Genomic DNA, 22,527 nt, shown 5'->3' with positions numbered 1-22,527 from the left:
CGGTACTGCGTACCGGTAAGAAATTACCAGCCGGTACACAGTACCGCATGGCCGACCGCCAAGCTTGCAGCCACTGCTGTGTCAGGGGAGGAGAGCATAGCACGGTCCCTCAGTGCTCACTGCTCAGGTCTCCGGCAGCAGCATATATCTTCTCAACTGAGGTGCCGGTTCGTTAGCCAATCAGAGGTCGCGGACCGGCAGCCGCGGCTCCTGATTGGCTGCCGTTCTGCGAGCTCTGATTGGCTAATGAACCAGAGCCTCATTTGAGAAGATACACGCCGCAGCCGGAGATCGGAGACGAACTGAAGCCGAGCACTCTCCTCTCCACTGATACAGAAGCAGCGGAGGAGGGGGGCGGGCTATGCACTGTGGGGCATATGTGTATCTGGCACTGTGGGGCATATGTGTATCTGGCACTGTGGGGCATATGTGTATCTGGCACTGTGGGGGCGTATTTGTATCTGGCACTGTGTGGGCATACCTGGCACTGTAGGAGCATATCTGGCACTGCTGGGGGCATATGTGTATCTGGCACGGTGGGGGCGTATCTGGCAAGGTGGAGGCATATATGTATCTGGCACTGTGAGGGCGTATTTGACACTGTGGGGGCATATGTGTATCTGGCACTACTGGGGTCATATGTGTATCTGGCACTGTGAGGAGGGAGGGAGGAATGAGAGGGGCAGTGAGAGGCCATAGTGGGTCTGGCAATGAGGCCCTGGAATAATCTCAAATGAGGGCTGCACTCTGCAGAAAAACCCCTGTAGAAATCCTGTGTTGCAGTGGTCTCTAGATTTGTAACTCATTTTTAAAATATGCACAAATTTCCATCAGTAACCACTGTGGGTTATTTACTTACTACTTACAAAAGATAAAATAACCAAAAGCCCATTGAAAACACATTTGCTTTCATTAAGTAATTTGAAGAGCAAGTCTTGGGCACAGTCCAACGCATGGTAACTGTGTCACCTTTCAAACGATTGACTCACTGTTCTATGGATGCAACAATATACAGTAGGTATTTTTCTGTTACAAAAAAAAAACAACAGGAACAGGTAACAAGCACACATAAGTCAATAGTAAATCAATAAAAACAAACAAATATAATTTCTGATAATGGAAAAGCACTTTAAAATACTATCTGGATTCCAAGGAAAAAATATCATATGGGCTATTACTTTCCTGCATCATTTTGTCTTAATAGTAAGATACGGAATTATAAGCACCACCATCAAATGTATGTGTTTATTTTACAGTTCCACGGCATGAAAACAACATCATCTTTCAGTTTGATGTTGAGAAAGGGCTTAGTGCAGATGAGGATGAAGAAAATGATGATCCAGGTAATACTTTGTAAACAAATCTTAATGTTTTTTTCTGTATTTTTAAATCTGTTCAGCACTGCTGTACATTATAGAATGCCATTTACTAGTTAAAAAGTTAACTTCTAGTACTGTCAATTCAGTGTATATTTGTATACTTTTATATATTAGTATTTACCATTATTTGTATATCAAAAATAAAACATTTCTGAGTGACTATATGAATATTATTCGATTATTACCAAGTTATTAAGCAAATTTCAGGTATATGTATTCTTCTCCCTGTTTGTTACATATTAGTTTTCATCCCACTGTAAATCTTCATTACTTTTTATTATTATTATTATTATTATTATTATTATTATTAATAAATAATAATAATCATCATAATAATAATAATTTTATATATAATAATTGTATATAGCGCTCTGTGGGCCTGATTCAGGTTGGATCGCAATATACGATCCAACTGCAAAAACTGCTTTGAAGATGCGGGCGCATGCACAGGGCCTGTCTTGCGCATGCGCCTGCATTTTCTTCAATGAAATAAACATTTTAATATTATGATAATACTAATTCAGTGTATTTCTTAATATTATTATGTACAGTGCATCCAGAAAGTATTCACAGTGCTTCACTTTTTTCACATTTTTGTTATGTTACAGCCTTATTCCAAAATGGAATAAATTCATTTTTTCCCTCAAAATTCTACACACAATACCCCATAATGACAACCTGAAAAAAGTTGTTGTTTTTTTTTTTTTTAGATTTTTGCAGACTTATTAAAAATAAAAAACGAAGAAATCACATGTACATAATACCCCTTTCACATCGCAGCTATAACCCGGTAAATTGCCGATTTTTCAGCCTTCCTAAACGGTTCTAGCTGCAGTGTGAAAGGGCCACCTTGAATTTACCGTTTTCAAAATACTGGTATTTTGAAACGGTTAAAAAGCAGGGTCCTACCCGGTTCAGAACCGTTTCACTGTGCAGTGTGAAAGGCTCAGATACGGTATTTCCAAGCCACAGAAGGTGATAGGCTGTCTCCATGTGTGATGTCACCAGGCAGAAGCAGGAAGCTATGAAAAATATATAGAGTGATGCAACTTGCGCCTTCCTAGCTGCAGCTCAGTCCTGCTCACAAGAACACCACCTCTTAAATTGACATATATTTTAACACACAGAAGAGCGGTCCTCAGGCGCTGCTAGGTTTTCTCAAAATAATTTCGTGAACACAGGTCTGTAGATATATATGAGAAGAGATCACCACAGCATCATAATAATCAACTCTGATCTTTTCTGGAGTGGTCTCCTTTACTCACCGTTAAACAGTGAGATGCATGCACATAAAGGTATCTTTTTACTTGATATTCCACTTATTCATAATGGACTGTACTCATATGGAACAACACTCACCTGGGTCAAAGGACCCTATATGCACAAAAAGGTTTCTTTTTCCTCAAGGTGTCCTTCACAGCACATCCAAGTCCAAAAAATTCACCAGATAAAATCCAAAAGGGTATAAAAGGATTTTATTTACTTGAAACAGGATCCATAAAATGATTAAAAAAGGTTCTTTTAATTTTTTGTAAAATGCAAAAGAATAACAAAAACAATAATAACAAAAACCTGGAGGGCATATAATTTTTGTATCACTCTATACCCATCGGCGTTAGGAATGCAAAAGATAAGGAGCCAAGCTGATTCACCTCATTGTTCCCGGGAAAAACAAAAATGGGGAACCTCCAATTGCTCCTTAAATTTGGATGGTATGCAGACCAAGATGAAATAAAGCCAATAGGTAAAATAAGAGTGAATGCCAGTCTCCAGGAATACCTCAACACCAACGCGTTTCGGAAATCCTTTTCCTTCCTCAGGGTGTAGAGTCATACAAAATGAACTGGGTATTTATACCATACAGTGCAGGTCACATGTAAATTCCCACCAATCATATCACAAATTATGTATATATTCGCATAAATCCATAATTTCCATATCCCAACATATCCTATTAAATACTATTAAAAAAAGGCATATATTGAACCAGAAATATCTCTAATTTCATAATTTTAAGTCCTCTTTTATATATAAAAACAATTAATTGGTACAAGTTAAAATATGATCCGGATTCATGGAATGTTATTTTGTAAGTTGATAACATGGTAGAACATCCATTCCATCTGATTACCGAAGTCCGTGTTTTTCCTGATGTCGGCTACCCATAAAGCAATGCGTCCCAACGAATCCCGGCACTTCCTGTCAAAGATTCCCGCCAAGGAAATCCACCTCCTAGTTGTCATGGAGATGTTTACTATATATCCGGAACTGGTCATCAAAACGGGTCGCAGCACTATCCGTCAGCGGAGGTGATCATCATTCCTCCACTCGCGACGGTTGTTATGACGACCTTCATGAACCGGAAGTCGTGCGTTATCACTTCCTATCTGTGAAACGCAACCAGGAAGTTGTATCCCGCTCGTTGGAACGCAAAGATGACACGATGGTCATATAGATAAACATACAAAGAAAGAAAAGGGTAGAACAATTTAACAAGTTGTATATCAAACCTAACTCTTCATATTAGTACAATTAAGATCCCCCATAATAAAAACCACTTTTATAAAAACCACTTGGTTTCAAATTCAACGTTCAAACCTCTTGGGACTAGTGTCTTGAGTTCATATATGCTCCTCATCTCTTCTCTAGCTAACATTTCTTCCTTATTGTCCACTCTCCAATTGGATTTAACTGCCTTTATGCCACAAAAACTGACCATATTTTTAATGTCACAGTTGTGTACATTCTTAAAGTGCAAGGATACATTATGTGCCTCTAAACCTTTCTTAACATTACGTATATGTTCAGACATTCTTATTTTTAACATGCGGGATGTACGACCCACATATTGAGCTTTACATGTACATTCAAGGAGGTACACCACATCTTTTGTATTACACGTAATAAAGTCTTTTATAGGATAGACCTTGCCTGTTTGTGTGGATCTATATTCTGTAAGCTTATTTTCTTTGCTTACACATGTGCGGCACATCTGGCACATGCCGCACCTGTAGAAGCCCTTTGATTTGTTCCTAGTAATTATCTTAGGAACAGTTATAGCACTTCTAACCATATTATTTTTTAAATTACGTGCTTTTCTATATACAAATCTTGGATTTTCCGAGATATAGGGTTTTAACAGGGGATCTCGACTGAGCCCTCCCCAATGTCTCCTTATAATACTCTCTATCTGTCTATGTTGACTGTTAAATCCTGTAATGAACGGAACAGTCCCATTTACAGCTTTTCGGCCCTTCTCTTTATTGTTTTTTAGACTTAATGTTCTATCTTGAGAAGACACTTCCTCGCTTATTTTCTCTACTAACTCTTTTTTATATCCTTTCTCAACAAATTGATTACTCAAAAAGGCTGCTTGTTCTTGATATGTATCAATATCCGTACAGTTCCTTCGTATCCGTTGGAACTGACTGATAGGGATACTTTTGAGCCAATTTGTGTGATGGTTACTGTTATGTTCAATAAAGGAATTGCAATCAGTGGACTTGATGAAGTTCTTTGTTTTTAAGTGACCATTATCCACATATATATTTAAGTCCAGAAAATCGACCTGACTTTCACTGATATTGAAGGTCAAAACAATATTATCCTGATTATTATTTAGATGTTGACAAAACTGGTCCAAAGATGGTCTATCACCTTTCCAAATAAACAAAATATCGTCTATGTAACGATGCCATGTCACCAGACTGGCACCGAATTCATGTCCACTCCACACCGATTTCTCCTCCCAGTGGGCCATGAAAAGATTAGCATAACTCGGTGCCAGTCTGGTGCCCATGGCAGTTCCGGTTAACTGTAAATAAAAATTGTCATCAAACCAAAAAAAATTGTTTTGCAAAATAAGAGAGATACCTTCCAATACAAATTGGATCTTATCTTCTGACATATCACTACGTCTCAGAAATACTTCAGTAGCTTCCAAACCTGTTTCATGACTGATAATAGTATATAGTGAAGCCACGTCGGCTGTCACTAAGATATAATCCTCCATCCAATGAATTTCATCAACTTTATTAATCGTATTGATTGTATCTTTAAGGTAAGAGGGTACCAATTTAACCAATGGTTGTAGTAAGGAATCTATATATAGGGACAAGTTCGACAAACATGAATTTGTCCCTGCAACAATAGGGCGACCAGGTGGCTTGGTCTTGCATTTATGTATCTTAGGTAATATGTATATTACAGGGATGGACGGTTTTTCAATAATCATAAACAGCCTCTCTTCCTCTGTTATAACCCCTTTACCAGTATATAATGCCAAAAATGTTTCAAATTTTTTGGATATAGTCATCCCCGGATTATTCCTCAATTTTTTATATGTTTCTTTGTCTAATAAATGCCTCATAACCTCTTCATTATAATCTTCTACATTCATTATAACTACGCTCCCGCCTTTATCCGCAGGCTTCACTACAATATTTTTATTTATGCTCAGTGACTTTACAGCTTCCTGTTCCTCTTTACTTAAGTTCTTTTTCCTATTTGGTTTAAATTGTAGTGACTCCAGATCCTCCTTTACAGATCTCTCAAAGGCTTCCACAAAACACCCCTTTTTGTGGCGCGGGAAAAAGGTTGATTTCCTTTTGAACCTAAGTTTCCCAAGGTCATTACCATTATTCCCTTTTTCTGGAGCTTCTTCAAAAAAACGTTTTAACGTTAGCCTTCTAATGAATCTTTCTATATCAACAAAGACATCAAATTTATCGCATTTATTTGAAGGGGCAAATTTAAGGCCTTTTTCAAGTACCTTTATCTCATGTTCAGTTAATTGATGGTTACTTAGATTATAGACCTTAGTTTTAGATTCTATATCAGTTTCTATAGTCTCTATTATCTCTATTTCTTCTTGTATTGCTATGTCTTCGCTGACCTTTAATTTTAACCTACGTCTTTTGTTGAGACACTTTTTCTTGCCTCCCCTCTTCCCTCTTTTTTTATTTTTGTAGTGGGATACTAAGTTCGTTGGCAGGGCATGTTCATTCGTTTCCCTAAAAAATGATCCTGAGTATCTAGTACCTCATACCTATTGTATCTTTGGAAGTCCCCCTGATCTTCCCTCTTATTCTTCCATCTCCAATTGTCATTATTCTGCTCTGTTCTCTGGTACCTATTCGAATTTCGCACAACATTAGTATCCCTATATCGTCTTCTTTGTGGGAGTGGTAATGGAGAGAAATAATTAGATGGAAACCTTCTCTCCAGTATCCTTTTTCTATTGGGTGATCTTCTAGAGAACCTATCAGAAGTATTTCTTTCTGGAGTTTTCCTATCCAATTGTGTTCTATTACTTCTTTCTTTTAATCTCCCATTATCTTTCTCCTCCCTCTCTGAAGAATCTTCGGATTGTTTAGATGGATAAATATTACCTTTTTCATAATCATTTTTATCCCTATGATATTTTTTGTATTTTTTCATTCTAATCTCCTTTTCATTTCTCTCCACCTTACTTCTTATTGTCTCCTCCATTCCCCTATATTCATCCATTTTAGAAAAGGGGTCTATAAGGGACTTTAATGTTTCAATCTCATTTTCCAAATCACGTAGATCTTTGCTTTTTTCTCTAATAATCAAACCCATAAGGGAGAAGGAGCAAGTATCTAGGATTTTATGCCAATTACCCCTAAATTCCTCGGATATATTATCAAAAGATGGAACTTTCGTAATACGTAACCCTCTTGGAATCATATTTTCAGAGCAATACTTCTCTAGGGATGTCACCTCCCACCATACTTTACTCTCTTTGATTAACAGCTTTTCCATTTTATACATAGCATTCTCCAGATTATAATCCGTAAGACTAATATCACATTTTCCTTTAAAGACTTCAGTTATTTGGGCCTTTCTTTCAGCCCTATGATTAAACATTCTAATGGCAACAAGACACACACAGCGGTGCAACAAATACTATGAAAATCATTACAGGATTTAACAGTCAACATAGACAGATAGAGAGTATTATAAGGAGACATTGGGGAGGGCTCAGTCGAGATCCCCTGTTAAAACCCTATATCTCGGAAAATCCAAGATTTGTATATAGAAAAGCACGTAATTTAAAAAATAATATGGTTAGAAGTGCTATAACTGTTCCTAAGATAATTACTAGGAACAAATCAAAGGGCTTCTACAGGTGCGGCATGTGCCAGATGTGCCGCACATGTGTAAGCAAAGAAAATAAGCTTACAGAATATAGATCCACACAAACAGGCAAGGTCTATCCTATAAAAGACTTTATTACGTGTAATACAAAAGATGTGGTGTACCTCCTTGAATGTACATGTAAAGCTCAATATGTGGGTCGTACATCCCGCATGTTAAAAATAAGAATGTCTGAACATATACGTAATGTTAAGAAAGGTTTAGAGGCACATAATGTATCCTTGCACTTTAAGAATGTACACAACTGTGACATTAAAAATATGGTCAGTTTTTGTGGCATAAAGGCAGTTAAATCCAATTGGAGAGTGGACAATAAGGAAGAAATGTTAGCTAGAGAAGAGATGAGGAGCATATATGAACTCAAGACACTAGTCCCAAGAGGTTTGAACGTTGAATTTGAAACCAAGTGGTTTTTATAAAAGTGGTTTTTATTATGGGGGATCTTAATTGTACTAATATGAAGAGTTAGGTTTGATATACAACTTGTTAAATTGTTCTACCCTTTTCTTTCTTTGTATGTTTATCTATATGACCATCGTGTCATCTTTGCGTTCCAACGAGCGGGATACAACTTCCTGGTTGCGTTTCACAGATAGGAAGTGATAACGCACGACTTCCGGTTCATGAAGGTCGTCATAACAACCGTCGCGAGTGGAGGAATGATGATCACCTCCGCTGACGGATAGTGCTGCGACCCGTTTTGATGACCAGTTCCGGATATATAGTAAACATCTCCATGACAACTAGGAGGTGGATTTCCTTGGCGGGAATCTTTGACAGGAAGTGCCGGGATTCGTTGGGACGCATTGCTTTATGGGTAGCCGACATCAGGAAAAACACGGACTTCGGTAATCAGATGGAATGGATGTTCTACCATGTTATCAACTTACAAAATAACATTCCATGAATCCGGATCATATTTTAACTTGTACCAATTAATTGTTTTTATATATAAAAGAGGACTTAAAATTATGAAATTAGAGATATTTCTGGTTCAATATATGCCTTTTTTTAATAGTATTTAATAGGATATGTTGGGATATGGAAATTATGGATTTATGCGAATATATACATAATTTGTGATATGATTGGTGGGAATTTACATGTGACCTGCACTGTATGGTATAAATACCCAGTTCATTTTGTATGACTCTACACCCTGAGGAAGGAAAAGGATTTCCGAAACGCGTTGGTGTTGAGGTATTCCTGGAGACTGGCATTCACTCTTATTTTACCTATTGGCTTTATTTCATCTTGGTCTGCATACCATCCAAATTTAAGGAGCAATTGGAGGTTCCCCATTTTTGTTTTTCCCGGGAACAATGAGGTGAATCAGCTTGGCTCCTTATCTTTTGCATTCCTAACGCCGATGGGTATAGAGTGATACAAAAATTATATGCCCTCCAGGTTTTTGTTATTATTGTTTTTGTTATTCTTTTGCATTTTACAAAAAATTAAAAGAACCTTTTTTAATCATTTTATGGATCCTGTTTCAAGTAAATAAAATCCTTTTATACCCTTTTGGATTTTATCTGGTGAATTTTTTGGACTTGGATGTGCTGTGAAGGACACCTTGAGGAAAAAGAAACCTTTTTGTGCATATAGGGTCCTTTGACCCAGGTGAGTGTTGTTCCATATGAGTACAGTCCATTATGAATAAGTGGAATATCAAGTAAAAAGATACCTTTATGTGCATGCATCTCACTGTTTAACGGTGAGTAAAGGAGACCACTCCAGAAAAGATCAGAGTTGATTATTATGATGCTGTGGTGATCTCTTCTCATATATATCTACAGACCTGTGTTCACGAAATTATTTTGAGAAAACCTAGCAGCGCCTGAGGACCGCTCTTCTGTGTGTTAAAAGAAGCAGGAAGCTGAAGGAAAAATACATCAGACACATGAGAGTGGGTTTAGAAGCGTTTTCTTACTGCAAATATATTATACAATGGCAACTTGGAGTGATGAAGAGGTGAGGGAGCTGCTAAGAATCAGAGGGGATGAGGAAATCTGCAGACAAATAACTGGGACAGTCAAGGATGCACTCATATATAAAAACATGGTTAAAATGCTTCAAGCTGCTGGGTTCCATCGTACGACTATCCAAATTATTAATAATTAATTAATAATTATTAATAATGTGTGGGCCAGAAAAGTCCATTTATAATGACAACCACTGTTTTCTATGGGTGAAACGGGTTCAGTGTTAAGGTACCAAAACGGTAATGAAATGGTAATATACTGGTTACAACATGCGTTGTGAAGGGGGTTTAACTGCTCAGACCCGTTTTAAGAAACGTTTAAAGAACCGTTTCAAAAGCAGGTTTTGCGATGTGAAAGCAGCATAAGTATTCACAGCCTTTGCCATGAAGCTCAAAATTGAGCTCAGGTGCATCCTGTTTCCAGTGATCACCCTACAGCTTAATTGGAGTCCACCTGTGGTAAATTCAGTTGGTTGGACATGATTTGGAAAGGCACACACCTGTCTATATAAGGTCCCACACTTGACAGTGCATGTCTGAGCACAAACCAAGCATGAAGTCAAAGGAATTGTCTGTAGACCTCCGAGACCGGATTGTCTCGAGGCACAAATCTGGGGAAGGGTACAGAAAAATATCTGCTGCTTTGAAGGTCCCCATGAGCACAGTGGCTTCCATCATCCGTAAATAGGAGAAGTTCGGAACCACCAGGACTCTTCCAAGAGCTGGCTGGCCATCTAAACTGAGCGATTGGGGGAGAAGGACCACAGTCATGGAGGTGACAAAGAACCCGATGGTCACTGTGTCAGAGCTACAGCATTCCTCTGTGGAAAGAGTAAAACCTTCCAGAAGGACAACCATTTCTGCAGCAATCCACCAATCAGGCCTGTATGGTAGTGTGGCCAGACAGAAGCCACTCCTTAGTAAAAAGCACATGGCAGTCCGACTGGAGTTTGCCAAAATGCACCAGAAGGACTCTAAGACCATGAGAAACAAAATTCTCTGGTCTGATGAGATAAAGATTGAACTCTGGCGTAAATGCCAGGCGTCATCACCGAGCCAATACCATCCCTACAGTGAAGCATGGTGGTGGCAGCATCATGGGTGGGATGTTTTTCAGCGGCAGGAACTGGGAGACTAGTCAAGATAGGGGAAAGATGAATGCAGCAATGTATATCGACATCCTGGATGAAAACCTGCTCCAGAGCCCTCGACCTCAGACTGGGGCGACGGTTCATCTGTCAGCAGGACAACAACCCTAAGCACACAGATATCAAAGCAGTGGCTTCAGGACAACTCTGAATGCCCTTGAGTGGCCCAGCCAGAGCCCAGACATGAATCCGACTGAACATATCTGCAGAGATCTGAAAATGGCTGTGCACCGACGCTTCCCATCCAACCTGTTGGAGCTTGAGAGGTGCTGCAAAGATGAATGGGCGAAAACGCCCAAAGATAGGTGTGTCAAGCTTGTGGCATCGCATTCAAAAAGACTTGAGGCTGTAATTGCTGCCAAAGGTGCATCACAAAGTATTGAGCAAAGGCAGTGAATACTTATATACATGTGATTTCTTAAAATAAAAAAAAAAATTAATAAATTAGCAAAAATCTCAAATCTTTGTTCACAATGTCATTATGGGGTATTGTGTGTAGAATTTTGAGGGAAAAAAATAATTTATTCCATTTTGGAATAAGGCTGTAACATAGCAAAATGTGGAAAAAGTGAAGCGCTGTGAATACTTTCCGGATGCACTGTATATTACTAATATGTACATTTCTACTAATTATTTATTTATTTAATTTTAACTAGATTTCAAGAGTCTCCAGTCTGAAATTTCCAAACAAATACTGTACATGTATTCAGCTTTGCAGGTTTATATTTCTTAAAAGTGTTCTCCATTTAATAGGCCAATTCTTAGAGGAGACCTTTTTTAGGAGGCACCGGCCAGAACAAACTGTTGCACTGTGCAGTGCTAGAGGTTGATACAGGATGCAGTTAGTATGCCGGCTGTCGGGATCCTGGTGGTCAGGATACTGAAGTTGGAATCCTGACAGCCAGCAATGCCGGCATCCGGAATCCCGGCGCACAGGGTCTATTCCCACATGTGGGTGTCCACGACACTCATAGAGTGGGAATAGAACCTGTGACAAGCGCAACGAGCCACCGAGCCCGCAAAGGGACTGTTAGTGATCGCCCTGCTGCCGGCATACTGGCTGTCGGGATGCCACTGGTGGCCGGCATCCCAGCCACCGGTAAATCATACCGAACTCGTTGTTACAGCATAGCACCCGCCGGGCACTAGGACTCAACAACTCTCCATGGGGGCACTCCACTGCGTCTTCCTCTCCTCTTTCTCTTGAGTATGACGGAAAGTGATGGAGCCTCATTAGTGTTGTGTTGTACTCACTAAGGCAGCCAATACCTAGTGCACTTTTTAGAACTTTCATTTTTTATTAAACATCTTGACTTCAAAAAAATATATGCGTAAACTGCAGAGCTGTAACAGAGTCTCATGGAAGCAGATTACACTGTTTTACCCCTCTAGTAATTACATCAGTTCCAGGAACAACATTACTGCCATGGCTTGCACCATGAAGTAGCTTTGTTTCCTGGACTGTAAACCCATTCATTAGTACTGTCACCCATCAGCCACAACATTAGAACCACTGACAGGTGAGGTTAATAACATTAATTATCTTGTTATAATGGCACCTGTCAAGGGGTGGGTGTAGTAGGGAGCAAGTGAACATTCTTTTCTTGAAGATGATGTGTTGGAAGCTGGAAAAAATGTATCTGGGTGACTTTGACAAGGGGGAAATTGTAATGAGTAGATGACTGGGTCAAAGCATCTCCAAAACGGGACGTACTGTGGGGTGTTCCTGGTATTCAGTGGTTAGTACCTACAAAAAGTGTTCCAAGAAAGGACAATTAATGACAGGGTCATGGGTGCACAAGGCTCACTGATGTGTGTGAGGAGCGAAGGCTGGCCTGCATGGTCTTATCCCACGTAAGAGCTACTGTAACACAAATTGCTGAAACAGTTTTAATGCTGGCTGTGATAGAAATGTGTCAGTACACACATTGCATCAAAGCTTGCTGTGTATGGGGCTGCTTCGTCAGAGTGCCCATGCTGACCCCTGTCCACGTTGGAAAGTGACTGCAATGGGCATGTGAGCATCAGAACTGGACCATGGTGGAATGGAAGAACGATGCCTGGCCTGATGAATCACATTGTTATTTACATCATGACATACTTGCCTACCTGACCCTCTCCATGAGGGAGAAAATGCTCTGTTCCTGGACTTTCCTGGTAATGTATGATTGCCATCTCCTGTGGTGAGCTAGTTAATTGATAAGAAAGGTGTTTCACCACAGATGATGGCAATCATACATTACCAGGAAAGTCCAGGAACAGAGCATTTTCTCCCTCATGGAGAGGGTCAAGTAGGCAAGTATGCATCATGTGGACGGCTGGTGCATGTGTGTTGTTTACATCAGTGGTTCTCAGCCTCGGTCCTCAAGTACCCCCAACAGTTCATGTTTTCCAGGTCACCTAGCAGTTGAACAGGTGTATTCGTTACTCACTGACACATTATAAAAGACCCACAGGCGGAGCAAATTATTTCACTTTCAATCCTGTGAGGAGACATGGAAAACATGAACTGTTGGGGGTGCTTGAGGACCGCGGTTGACAACCACTGATTTACATAATCATCTTTCACCTTATGTCATTTGGCAGAGGATAAAGCTTTGCAAACTGCCCTCTATGCACACATTAAATGAATGTTGATTTATATTCTCTTGTGTTATGTTATGGAGTATACTTACTGTACCAACTCACAATAGTACATTTGTTTTATTTTGCAGGAGTCTTGGTTCACAGCTGTAACTTTGACAGTGGTCTGTGTGGCTGGATTAGAGATAAAGAAAATGATTTACACTGGGAACTGGTCAAAGATGCTTTAGGTAAAACGTTTTCTGATTACCGTATTTGCTTAAGTTAAGAGCAGTGAAGGTATAAACCTGGGCCCTCATTCCAAGTTGTTCGCTCGGTAAAAATCTTCGCATCGCAGCGATTTTCCGCTTAATGCGCATGCACAATGTCCGCACTGCGACTGCGCCAAGTAAATTTGCTATGTAGTTAGGAATTTTACTCACGGCTTTTTCATCGTTCTGGCGATCGTAATGTGATTGACAGGAAATGGGTGTTACTGGGCGGAAACAGGCCGTTTTATGGGCGTGTGGGAAAAAACGCTACCGTTTCCGGAAAAAACGCAGGAGTGGCTGGAGAAACGGGGGAGTGTCTGGGCGAACGCTGGGTGTGTTTGTGACGTCAAACCAGGAACGACAAGCACTGAAATGATCGCAGATGCCGAGTAAGTCTGGAGCTACTCAGAAACTGCTACGAGGTGTGTAATCGCAATATTGCGAATACATCGTTCGCAATTTTAAGATGCTAAGATTCACTCCCAGTAGGCGGCGGCTTAGCATGAGCAAATCTGCTAAAATCCGCTTGCGAGCGAACAACTCGGAATGAGGGCCCTGATACGCATATCTGGGTGTTAGTTTGGCAGTCACACATTGGGTTTTGTCTAGAAAAGAAGTAATAAAGAACTTTGTTTTATACTATGCTACATAGGTAAAATGTTAAGGTAAAATTATAAAGGCCTTATTTTTATTTTAAGTAAATCATTAATAATAATAATAATAATAATACTAATCATCTAATTATTTTGACAAGGAGCCACTATTTTATATTGTACTATACAGTACAAGGGGATACTAGCCTATCTATTATTTTATTATTAACTATATAATATTTAACGTTTTCTCTGGTGAAAGTTTTATCAATTTAACAAAGAAAGCCAACACTGGTATACAAGTGGCACTAGAGTGGGCACTATTTTTGAACATTTTAACCCTGGTGCTCAGTGACCACGGGTACCAGCATGGTCCACTTCTATTCATCATTGAACCTGGCTTCTCTTGGTGGGGGCCTAATGATTTGTATCTTTTTGTGGGAGGCTTAATCATTTGTTTGTGTTTCCACTACACTAGATTAGTATTCTTGACTGGAATGTAATGTGCATGATAACATTCTCCATCTGGTGGTTTGCTGTAATCCGCAAGTGATTTAATGGTTTTATAATGCCACAAGCCCCAGCAGTGTGGTTATTCAACGCCAAACCTGTAGAATAGTAAATACTGGCAATTTGGGGCTGAAAACTAATGGTAAAAACACTGGTTAGTAAGTTTACCTTTGTATGCATACTCAGGGGTGGTTTTAGGGGTGAGGGCGCCCCTAGGCACAACAGTAAAGCCCCCCCTTAATTTTATTATTTTCATTGATTGGGTACAAGATCTCATTTGATGATAGACAGTTTTTAAGATTAATAAAAAAAATCCACTATGACATTTTTTTATTTTTTATTACTGTATGTATACATATTTACTAAGTAGGACAGCTTGCAGGTGCAGTATCTGTATGTGCATGTCCTACTCATTTACACCCCATTCAAGATTGCTTATGGTACAGTACAGTGGAAATATTTTGCAGTTACTGGTACATTTCGGAACAGAGCGTACCAACACAAGCATCCCAGTGCCGCCCCCCCCCAACAAGTGCCACCCCTAGGCACGTGCCTTACTTGCCTAATGGGAAATTCATCACTGTGCACACTGCATATTGGTACCAATATATCTGAATGGAGTCTGAAGAGGGGTGCAATGAAATAATGTCAATTTAAGTCTAACCTCTTCCATTAAACATGTCTGTATTTTCTCCTAGAATACTGCTCACTCAGCTTTTTGTTGTTTTCCTTCTATAGAGCGTACAGTGTAATGCGCCTCTCCACATTAATGCGCCCCTCCCCCGCAGCCTAACCCTAACCATCCCCAGCATACATACATTTGGGATGCTGACAGTCTGGATTCTGGTATTGGCATTGTGAGCGGTGACAGAATTCTGGCGCTGGTCTTTTCATTAGTGTCAGGATTCTGGCACCGGTATCTAGACTATCAGCATTCCGAGTGCTGGGAGGCCAACTGCTGTACATCCCCGATAAAGTCCTCTGTTACCTTTCTCCTCAAATTGAAAAACTAGGTGCACTGGTGTACCCGCTCTCTAGTCAGCAGGGAACTACCTCATTTCCCATCAGCCAGGACAAATTTCTGCTCCTTTGCAAACCCAGGCATTTTGGAGGCCATCTAGGAACACTTGCACACATTAGGAGATATAGCACAATCAGAGGTGATTCCCTGCTGAGCCTGTCTGTATTGCAGTACAGAAATACAGCCCAGTGTTACCTCAATAATGAAGAGATTATTGTTGTTTAAAGTGATTATCTAGCTAAGGAGATCTATGGATAACCTTTCAATGATTTAAAATACAGAGTTATATTTGTTGCTTTGAAGTATTTAGACATTTATTATTCATTACCAGTTATTTATATAGTGCACACATATTCATATTAGTCCCTGCCCCAGTGGATCTTACAATTCCCTATCACATTTATACGCACACACATTCATACCAGGGTTAATTTTGTCAGAAGCCAATTAACCTACCAGAGGAAACCCACGCAAGTACAGGATGAATATACAAACTCCGCACAGTTAGGGCCATGGTGGGAATTGAACCCATGACCTCAGTGCTGTGAGGCAGTAATGCTAACCATTACACCGTCCATACTGCCCATTACCAACGCTAAAGTAAAAACATTCCTTTTTTTTTTGTCAGTAAACTTATGATGATATAAATAACTGTGTAGATGGAACAGTCACAAGCCATAGGGTGTTTAATAACAGAAGAATCTTTTGGAATTTAATTTGTTTTGAAATGTGAAGTTATTTGGGAACAATCTGAGCTATTACAATTTGTGTCTATGGAAAAAGCATCTAGCACGGTTACACACTACTACGGAGATTAATGGAACTTTCCATTCTTGTTAGTGACACCATGACAATTTATGAGTCACCAAGCCATTTTTGCTAGGGTCCTCTCATTTCTCTTTGCAGGCATTTATGTACATGTAAATATAATAGTAATCATGTATTAATAATATTACCTGTAACAAGTTCCTAATTCCCATATCAATAAACATTTAACAGCAAAAAAATTACATTTGTAGACACCAGGGCTGTTTCTAGACAATTTGGCTCCCAGTGGGAGCATTAAAAAAAGTGCCCCTCCCCCATAGACATTCAAGATGCACACTCACCCCCCCCCCCCCCCCAACCATATTATGCCATACACTACAATGCCTGTGACACATTATGTCCTACAGTAAAGCTTCAAATTACTTTTAAATTACCAACTCGTTGCCAAGGGTTTTATGCTCTGGGTGTCACGCTCATTGCCAGGGGTTTCATGCGCTGGGTGTCATGTTCATTACCAGGGGTTTCACGCACTGGGTGTCACGCTCATTGCCAGGGGTTTCAGTGTCATGCTTGTTGCGAGAGGTTTCATGCGCTGGGTGTCACGCTCATCTCCAAGGGTTTCACGTGCTAGGTGTCATGCTCGTTGGCAGGGGTTTCACGAGCTGTGTGTCATGCTTGTTGCCAGGGGTTTCATGCGTGGCGTGTCATGTTCATTACCTGGGATTTCACGTGCTGGGTGTAATGCTTGTTGCCAGGGGTTTCATGCACTGGGTGTCATGCTCACTGCAAGCAACTGTAAAGATGACACTGCATAATCTGCCCTGCGTGATGCTAACAAAGCTAATAAGGCACATACTGGGGCAAATGATCTCTTTGGCAAAACTTTTTTTTTTTTTTAAACTGGCATCCACTTATGCTAATAAATGCACAAAAACGTATGCTTATGCTAATAAATGCAGAAAAATGTATTCATTTATTAACATTTGTTTGTGTAGCACCAGCCTATTCCATTGCACTTTACAAACAAACATATTAATTGAAGCAACTTATTTCCACTGTTCTTCCTCTGTATTGTATGTGTATATATACATCTGATGTAATACATTTTGATAGATTTAATTTACAATACTCATAGACAGGTTCACCCTAATGCTGTTTCTGTGTATGTCACATTGTCCTATATTAAGTATAATTGCTGGTTTATACTTAGGAGGACAGTACCTAACTGTCATGGAGCCCAAAGGACGCTCTGGAAAAGTAGCACGGTTAGTCCTCCCCCTTGGACACCTGTCGTACTCTGGAGACCTGTGCCTGTCATTTAGACACTTGGTGTCTGGAGAAAACTCCGGGAAACTACAAGTCTTTGTAAGAAGATCTGGTCATCATGGGCCTGCTCTGTGGGGAAGAAGAGGCAGTATCGGCTGGGGAGAGACACATATAACCCTGCCCGCATCTGGTGTCAAAAGTGTAAGTGAAACTATTTTAAATACAGCACAAAGGTATTTTGGATATTTTTTTATTAAATGTTAAGTTTTCTTTGTACCTGCCTTGTCAAACTGCCCATTTTAATACGGTTGTGGGCAAAAAGATGCTAAAACTGTGGTGGGTCATGCTGGGATTTGTAGTTAAACAGCAGCTGGAGAGCTGATTATTTCCCACCTCTGTTTTAATGCACTAAAGCAGTCCACTTCTGCTGAAACGTTACTTCTGTGACTGCTCACCCTCCTTCTTTTAAGCTCTGTCACTAACTAGCCCGTGAAATATTCTGCTAAGCCTCCGTCTACAAGGAGAATAACAGATCTAAGGGTACAGTATATTTATAGGGTTCGGAAATGTAGCATAAGAAACGTACTGTAGCAATGTGTACAGTTGCTAAACGAAAAATACCTCGTTTCCAGCAATATGTTAAACTAGTCAAGAAATGGCAAACTTACTACATAGATAATGGGGTGCGGTTACATTGCCAGCAGTCAGGATCCCGGTGGTCAGGATACGGACGCTGGAATCCCGACCACTGACAATGCTGACAGACGGAATCCTGGCTAACAAGTGCTATTCCCACTTGCGGGTGTCCACGACACCCATAGAGTGGGAATAGAACTTGTGGCGAGTGCAGCGGCCCTCCGACACCGCAGCATGGCGAGCGCAGCGAGTCCGCAAGGGGCTTTGTTGTGCTTGCACCCCTGCCAGCATTCTGGCAGCCGGGATCTTAGCGTCGGTATGCTGACTGCCGGGATCCCGGCATACTATACCAAAGGCATAATAGTGGGTGTAAAGAAAATGTAATATGTAATTCTGTTACTGATGTTGTTACATTACACTAAATAGGACCATAACTATTTTTATTTTTTTCACAGATTATCTTCAAAGCGGAACGAGGGAAAGACAGAACAGGACAAGTTGGCCTCGATGATGTCAGTGTGCAAAGAGGGCACTGTCCTAAAGCATAAAACTCCGGACATTTGCAGCTAGTGTTTGACGACCCACCATGAGAGGGGGGCAGGGAAATGAACACAAATTACCAAATCTGTTGTGAAAGGGAGAGACAAAAAATTGACAGCCAAGGAGAACTGAAGGTCTTTGCATTCTCCCCTTACAAAAATGACAACAGGCACAAGAACGTTGTAGAAAAAATCTTTTTCAGAGATTATATCAATGTGCTAAGCTTCCCAATACTGTGTACACACTACCAAAGAACATTTCCCGAGGAACTGAACTGAAGAGAGTTGGGAGAAACGTGTCTGGTCTGATGTTAATTCTTGAAATACGTGTGCTTGAGCTTCTGAGAATACTAGAACCACTAATATTAATTGACTTTTACCGAGTTAAACTCCAATGGTAATGGAGCAAAAAGCTTTGTAAATGCATATTGTATACCTAAGTATTTATCAATGGAATTGAGCTACACAACTTGTATAGGTATAGCATTTTATTTAATTACGTTGAACAAATTATAAGGTCAAGTAGACAGTCTACAAGTCATCCAGGACAGATATTTGGTGCTTTTTAAATAGGTTTTGTTGACCATATAAGAAAGGTCAAAGATGTATTTTATGTCTATAGTAAACTTATTTTTGTTGGTCTCTCAGTCCTGACTACATGCAGATTATTACTTACATGCAAATGCTTGAAATGATGTTGTCTGCCACATCTAAAGATAATAAGATCATTTATATTCTGGATGTTTTCTCCACAAGGATTTGAACTGAAGCTTGCTTTTAGAACTCGCATTTATTTTTTCTCTGAATATACATGTACTGCAGCTGCTTGTCCTAATATACTACATATACAGTAGCAGGCGTAAAGCATGTCAGTGATGGTAAATGGGGTATGCAGATGGCACTTAGAACACAATCAAGAACATACATTGTCCATAGTAGATGTTACATAAGATTAACTGAGCGTAATATCCAGTTACTGATACTGGAACAGACATGCAATAGGCTTGTTTGTGTGCTGCCTTTGTCAGCTGGATGGAAACAAATGATAGAAGTACAGTACATGCAGAAGGCAGAACAAATAGTAGGCACTACATGGAGGATTCAACCCAAATGTGGATTGAAGAAAGAAGACAAACTCTTGTCCTGTAGGTAGATGACTCACAATATATGGACATTATTACATTGTATTGTAAACTAGATACAGTAGATTTCAAATGAAATACTCCGTACCACAATGATTACATTCTCCTGGGTGAAATACGTTAGTATTATGCAAATGTGATTAGGACAATGGAACACCATATTTAGAGAAAGAACAGTAACTTTGCGTTATGGCCCAAACATAAACGTTCTGCATTTTACACAAGAAAATAGTGAATGAATCACATGTAGCATTTGTAATATATGAAACTGCTAAATCTTTCCAGTCATTGGAGCTTCTTTGATAAATAAATATGGATTATAGTGGGGTTTTTTAAATTACTTTTCTCATCATAATAATGTTAAAAATGAACATGCTACAAAGTTATGATAAATAAGATCATCAGGAAAATGCAAATACATTTGTAGTATAATGAAAAGGAATGTAGTCACTTGTATATTAGAATCTTGGAAGGACTTAGCATACTGGAACCATTCCATGTTGTAGCTAAGGCTACTTATGTACTGTCCTAGTAACTAGTAGGCGCCATCCGCATATTCTCTCACGCCTCACTCTTAATTATAAGTGCCAGATTTCCATCACGGTTGTATCCGGAATGTGTCATGCTAGGAGTTTGTTTTGAGGACTTAAAATAAAAACTTTTATTGGGTTATAATGAGATGATACTAGTAATAAAAAAATATTTGTAAGATGATATAGATATTAAAAACATATTTTGTGTTCCTGCCTTATAAATGCAACATCTAAAGGTGCAGCAAAATTTACTATTATCTCTAGTAGTAAATAAGTAAGATACAGATGATGCGCAATATAAATGTGAACTCAAATGCCAAACACTGTAATATTTTAATTGTATAAATATAAATGGAAGGTACAACATCCATTTACTTTCTAGCTCATTAGTATGGGGTTCAGTATGACTTCCCAATGGACGTGATCCCATCGGTCATAATCCCGACAGTGGCATCCCATCCATCAGAATCCCAACAGCCCCCTATAAAGTAACCTAATCCTCCCCTGCCCCCTACCCTAACCCTCTCCGGTGGTGCCTAAACCTAACCCTCCCCGGTGGTGCCTAACCCTAACCCTCCCCGGTGGTGCCTAACCCTCCCTTCCCTGCTTCCTAAACCTAACCCTCCCTGCTTGGTGCCTAACCCTAGCCTCCCCTTCTATGTGCCCAAACCTAACCTTCCCTCCCCGGTCCCTAACCATAACCTTTCCCGGCCCTGCACCCTAACCCTACCTAACCCTAACCACACTTCTCCTGCCTAAACCTAACCTCCCCACCCCGCGGCAGGACACCCGCTGGATGGACAATCTGGATTCCGGCTGTTTATATTGTGACGCCAGTATCCTGATTGGCATCGGTATTTAGACGCCAGGATTGCGGCGTCCTTTGAAATCCCGGCGTTGGTATATCGACTGCCGGGATCCCGTCTGTCGGGAAGCTAGCTGCATCCACATTAATAGTATAGAATTGCATAACACTAGTGCGATATAAACAATGTGACCATAGGAATGATTATCCATACTAAGAAATTGTTCTACATCATTAAGTGTTTTCCTCCAAAATGTAAATACAGACTGCTACAAATATACACAGTGTATATACATATAACATACATCCCCCTGTTTCATACAAGAATGTATGCCAGGATTTACTAAGTAATCATCAGCCAAATAAAAGCCATACAGTCCAGGGCCCCTCCAGCAATTTCTCCATAGGGCCACAAAATAATAGTAATCTCTATATTCCAAGTAAAACATACTGTATGGCTAACCTATTCTAATCTTATATTGTACTTGTATTTTGTATTTGTATACTATTTATTGTTAACATGTATTGTGACTTCTGAACGTTGCTGCTGCCATTTGTTATCAGTGATTACTGTTTTTTTGCTCTTGCATATTGTTTGTGTTCTTTTGTCATCTGACATTCCAGTTCACAGTTATAGTATGCACCATTGGAATTTATCATTAGTAAATACAAACATAATATTTGTATAGTCCAAGTCTGTGTATTTAATAAATGTCATTGTTTTCACAGCTTCTTTTTGATTGCATATTTGCAGGGCTGTATTAAGGGCTGCATGGGCCTGGTGCTGAAAGTATTCAAGGGGTCTATACTGAACCCATGGCACTACTTCACCCACATTTACAAGAAGAGGGACACACTTTTGGGGGGATTCAGATGCTGGGTCGACATGGATAAGGTCGACAGCCAATAGGTCGACCAATAATGGACTTGGACAAAAGGTCGACATGTTAATGGTCGACACAGGAAACGGTCAACATGACTTTTTTTTAAAATAATTCTTTTTATCTTTTTCATACTTTACGATCCACGTGGACTACAATTGGGAATTGTAACCTGTGCCTAGTGCAACGGTAGCAGAGCGAGGCACCTTGCCCGAAGCATGGCAATCGTAGTGAGCCATGCGTGGGGACAAGTTGCACTAATTGGGGTAAATTTAGGTAAATTACACCCAAAGTTTTTTACTACTACAACT

The 22,527-nt window shown here is 39.9% G+C and overlaps 1 protein-coding gene across 6 annotated transcripts in view; it reads left to right on the top strand.

The window, feature by feature from the left end:
- The window catches only part of NPNT (nephronectin), a 217,348-nt gene extending 195,285 nt beyond the window's left edge, over positions 1–22,063 (top strand). For all 6 annotated transcript variants that reach the window (XM_063919271.1, XM_063919257.1, XM_063919283.1 and 3 more), the window contains 4 exons: positions 1,257–1,343; positions 13,403–13,501; positions 17,625–17,881; positions 18,772–22,063. In XM_063919271.1, the coding sequence (XP_063775341.1) occupies positions 1,257–1,343; positions 13,403–13,501; positions 17,625–17,881; positions 18,772–18,864 (536 nt within the window). In that variant the 3' untranslated portion in view covers positions 18,865–22,063. The remainder of the gene's footprint in view (positions 1–1,256; positions 1,344–13,402; positions 13,502–17,624; positions 17,882–18,771) is intronic.
- The last annotated feature ends 464 nt before the right edge of the window (positions 22,064–22,527 follow it).

Source organism: Pseudophryne corroboree, chromosome 1, assembly GCF_028390025.1.
Source record: "Pseudophryne corroboree isolate aPseCor3 chromosome 1, aPseCor3.hap2, whole genome shotgun sequence".
Taxonomy (NCBI): Eukaryota; Metazoa; Chordata; class Amphibia; order Anura; family Myobatrachidae; genus Pseudophryne; species Pseudophryne corroboree.
The sequence above is the reverse complement of the archived record's forward strand: the minus strand, read 5'-3'. Positions and strand labels throughout refer to the sequence as shown.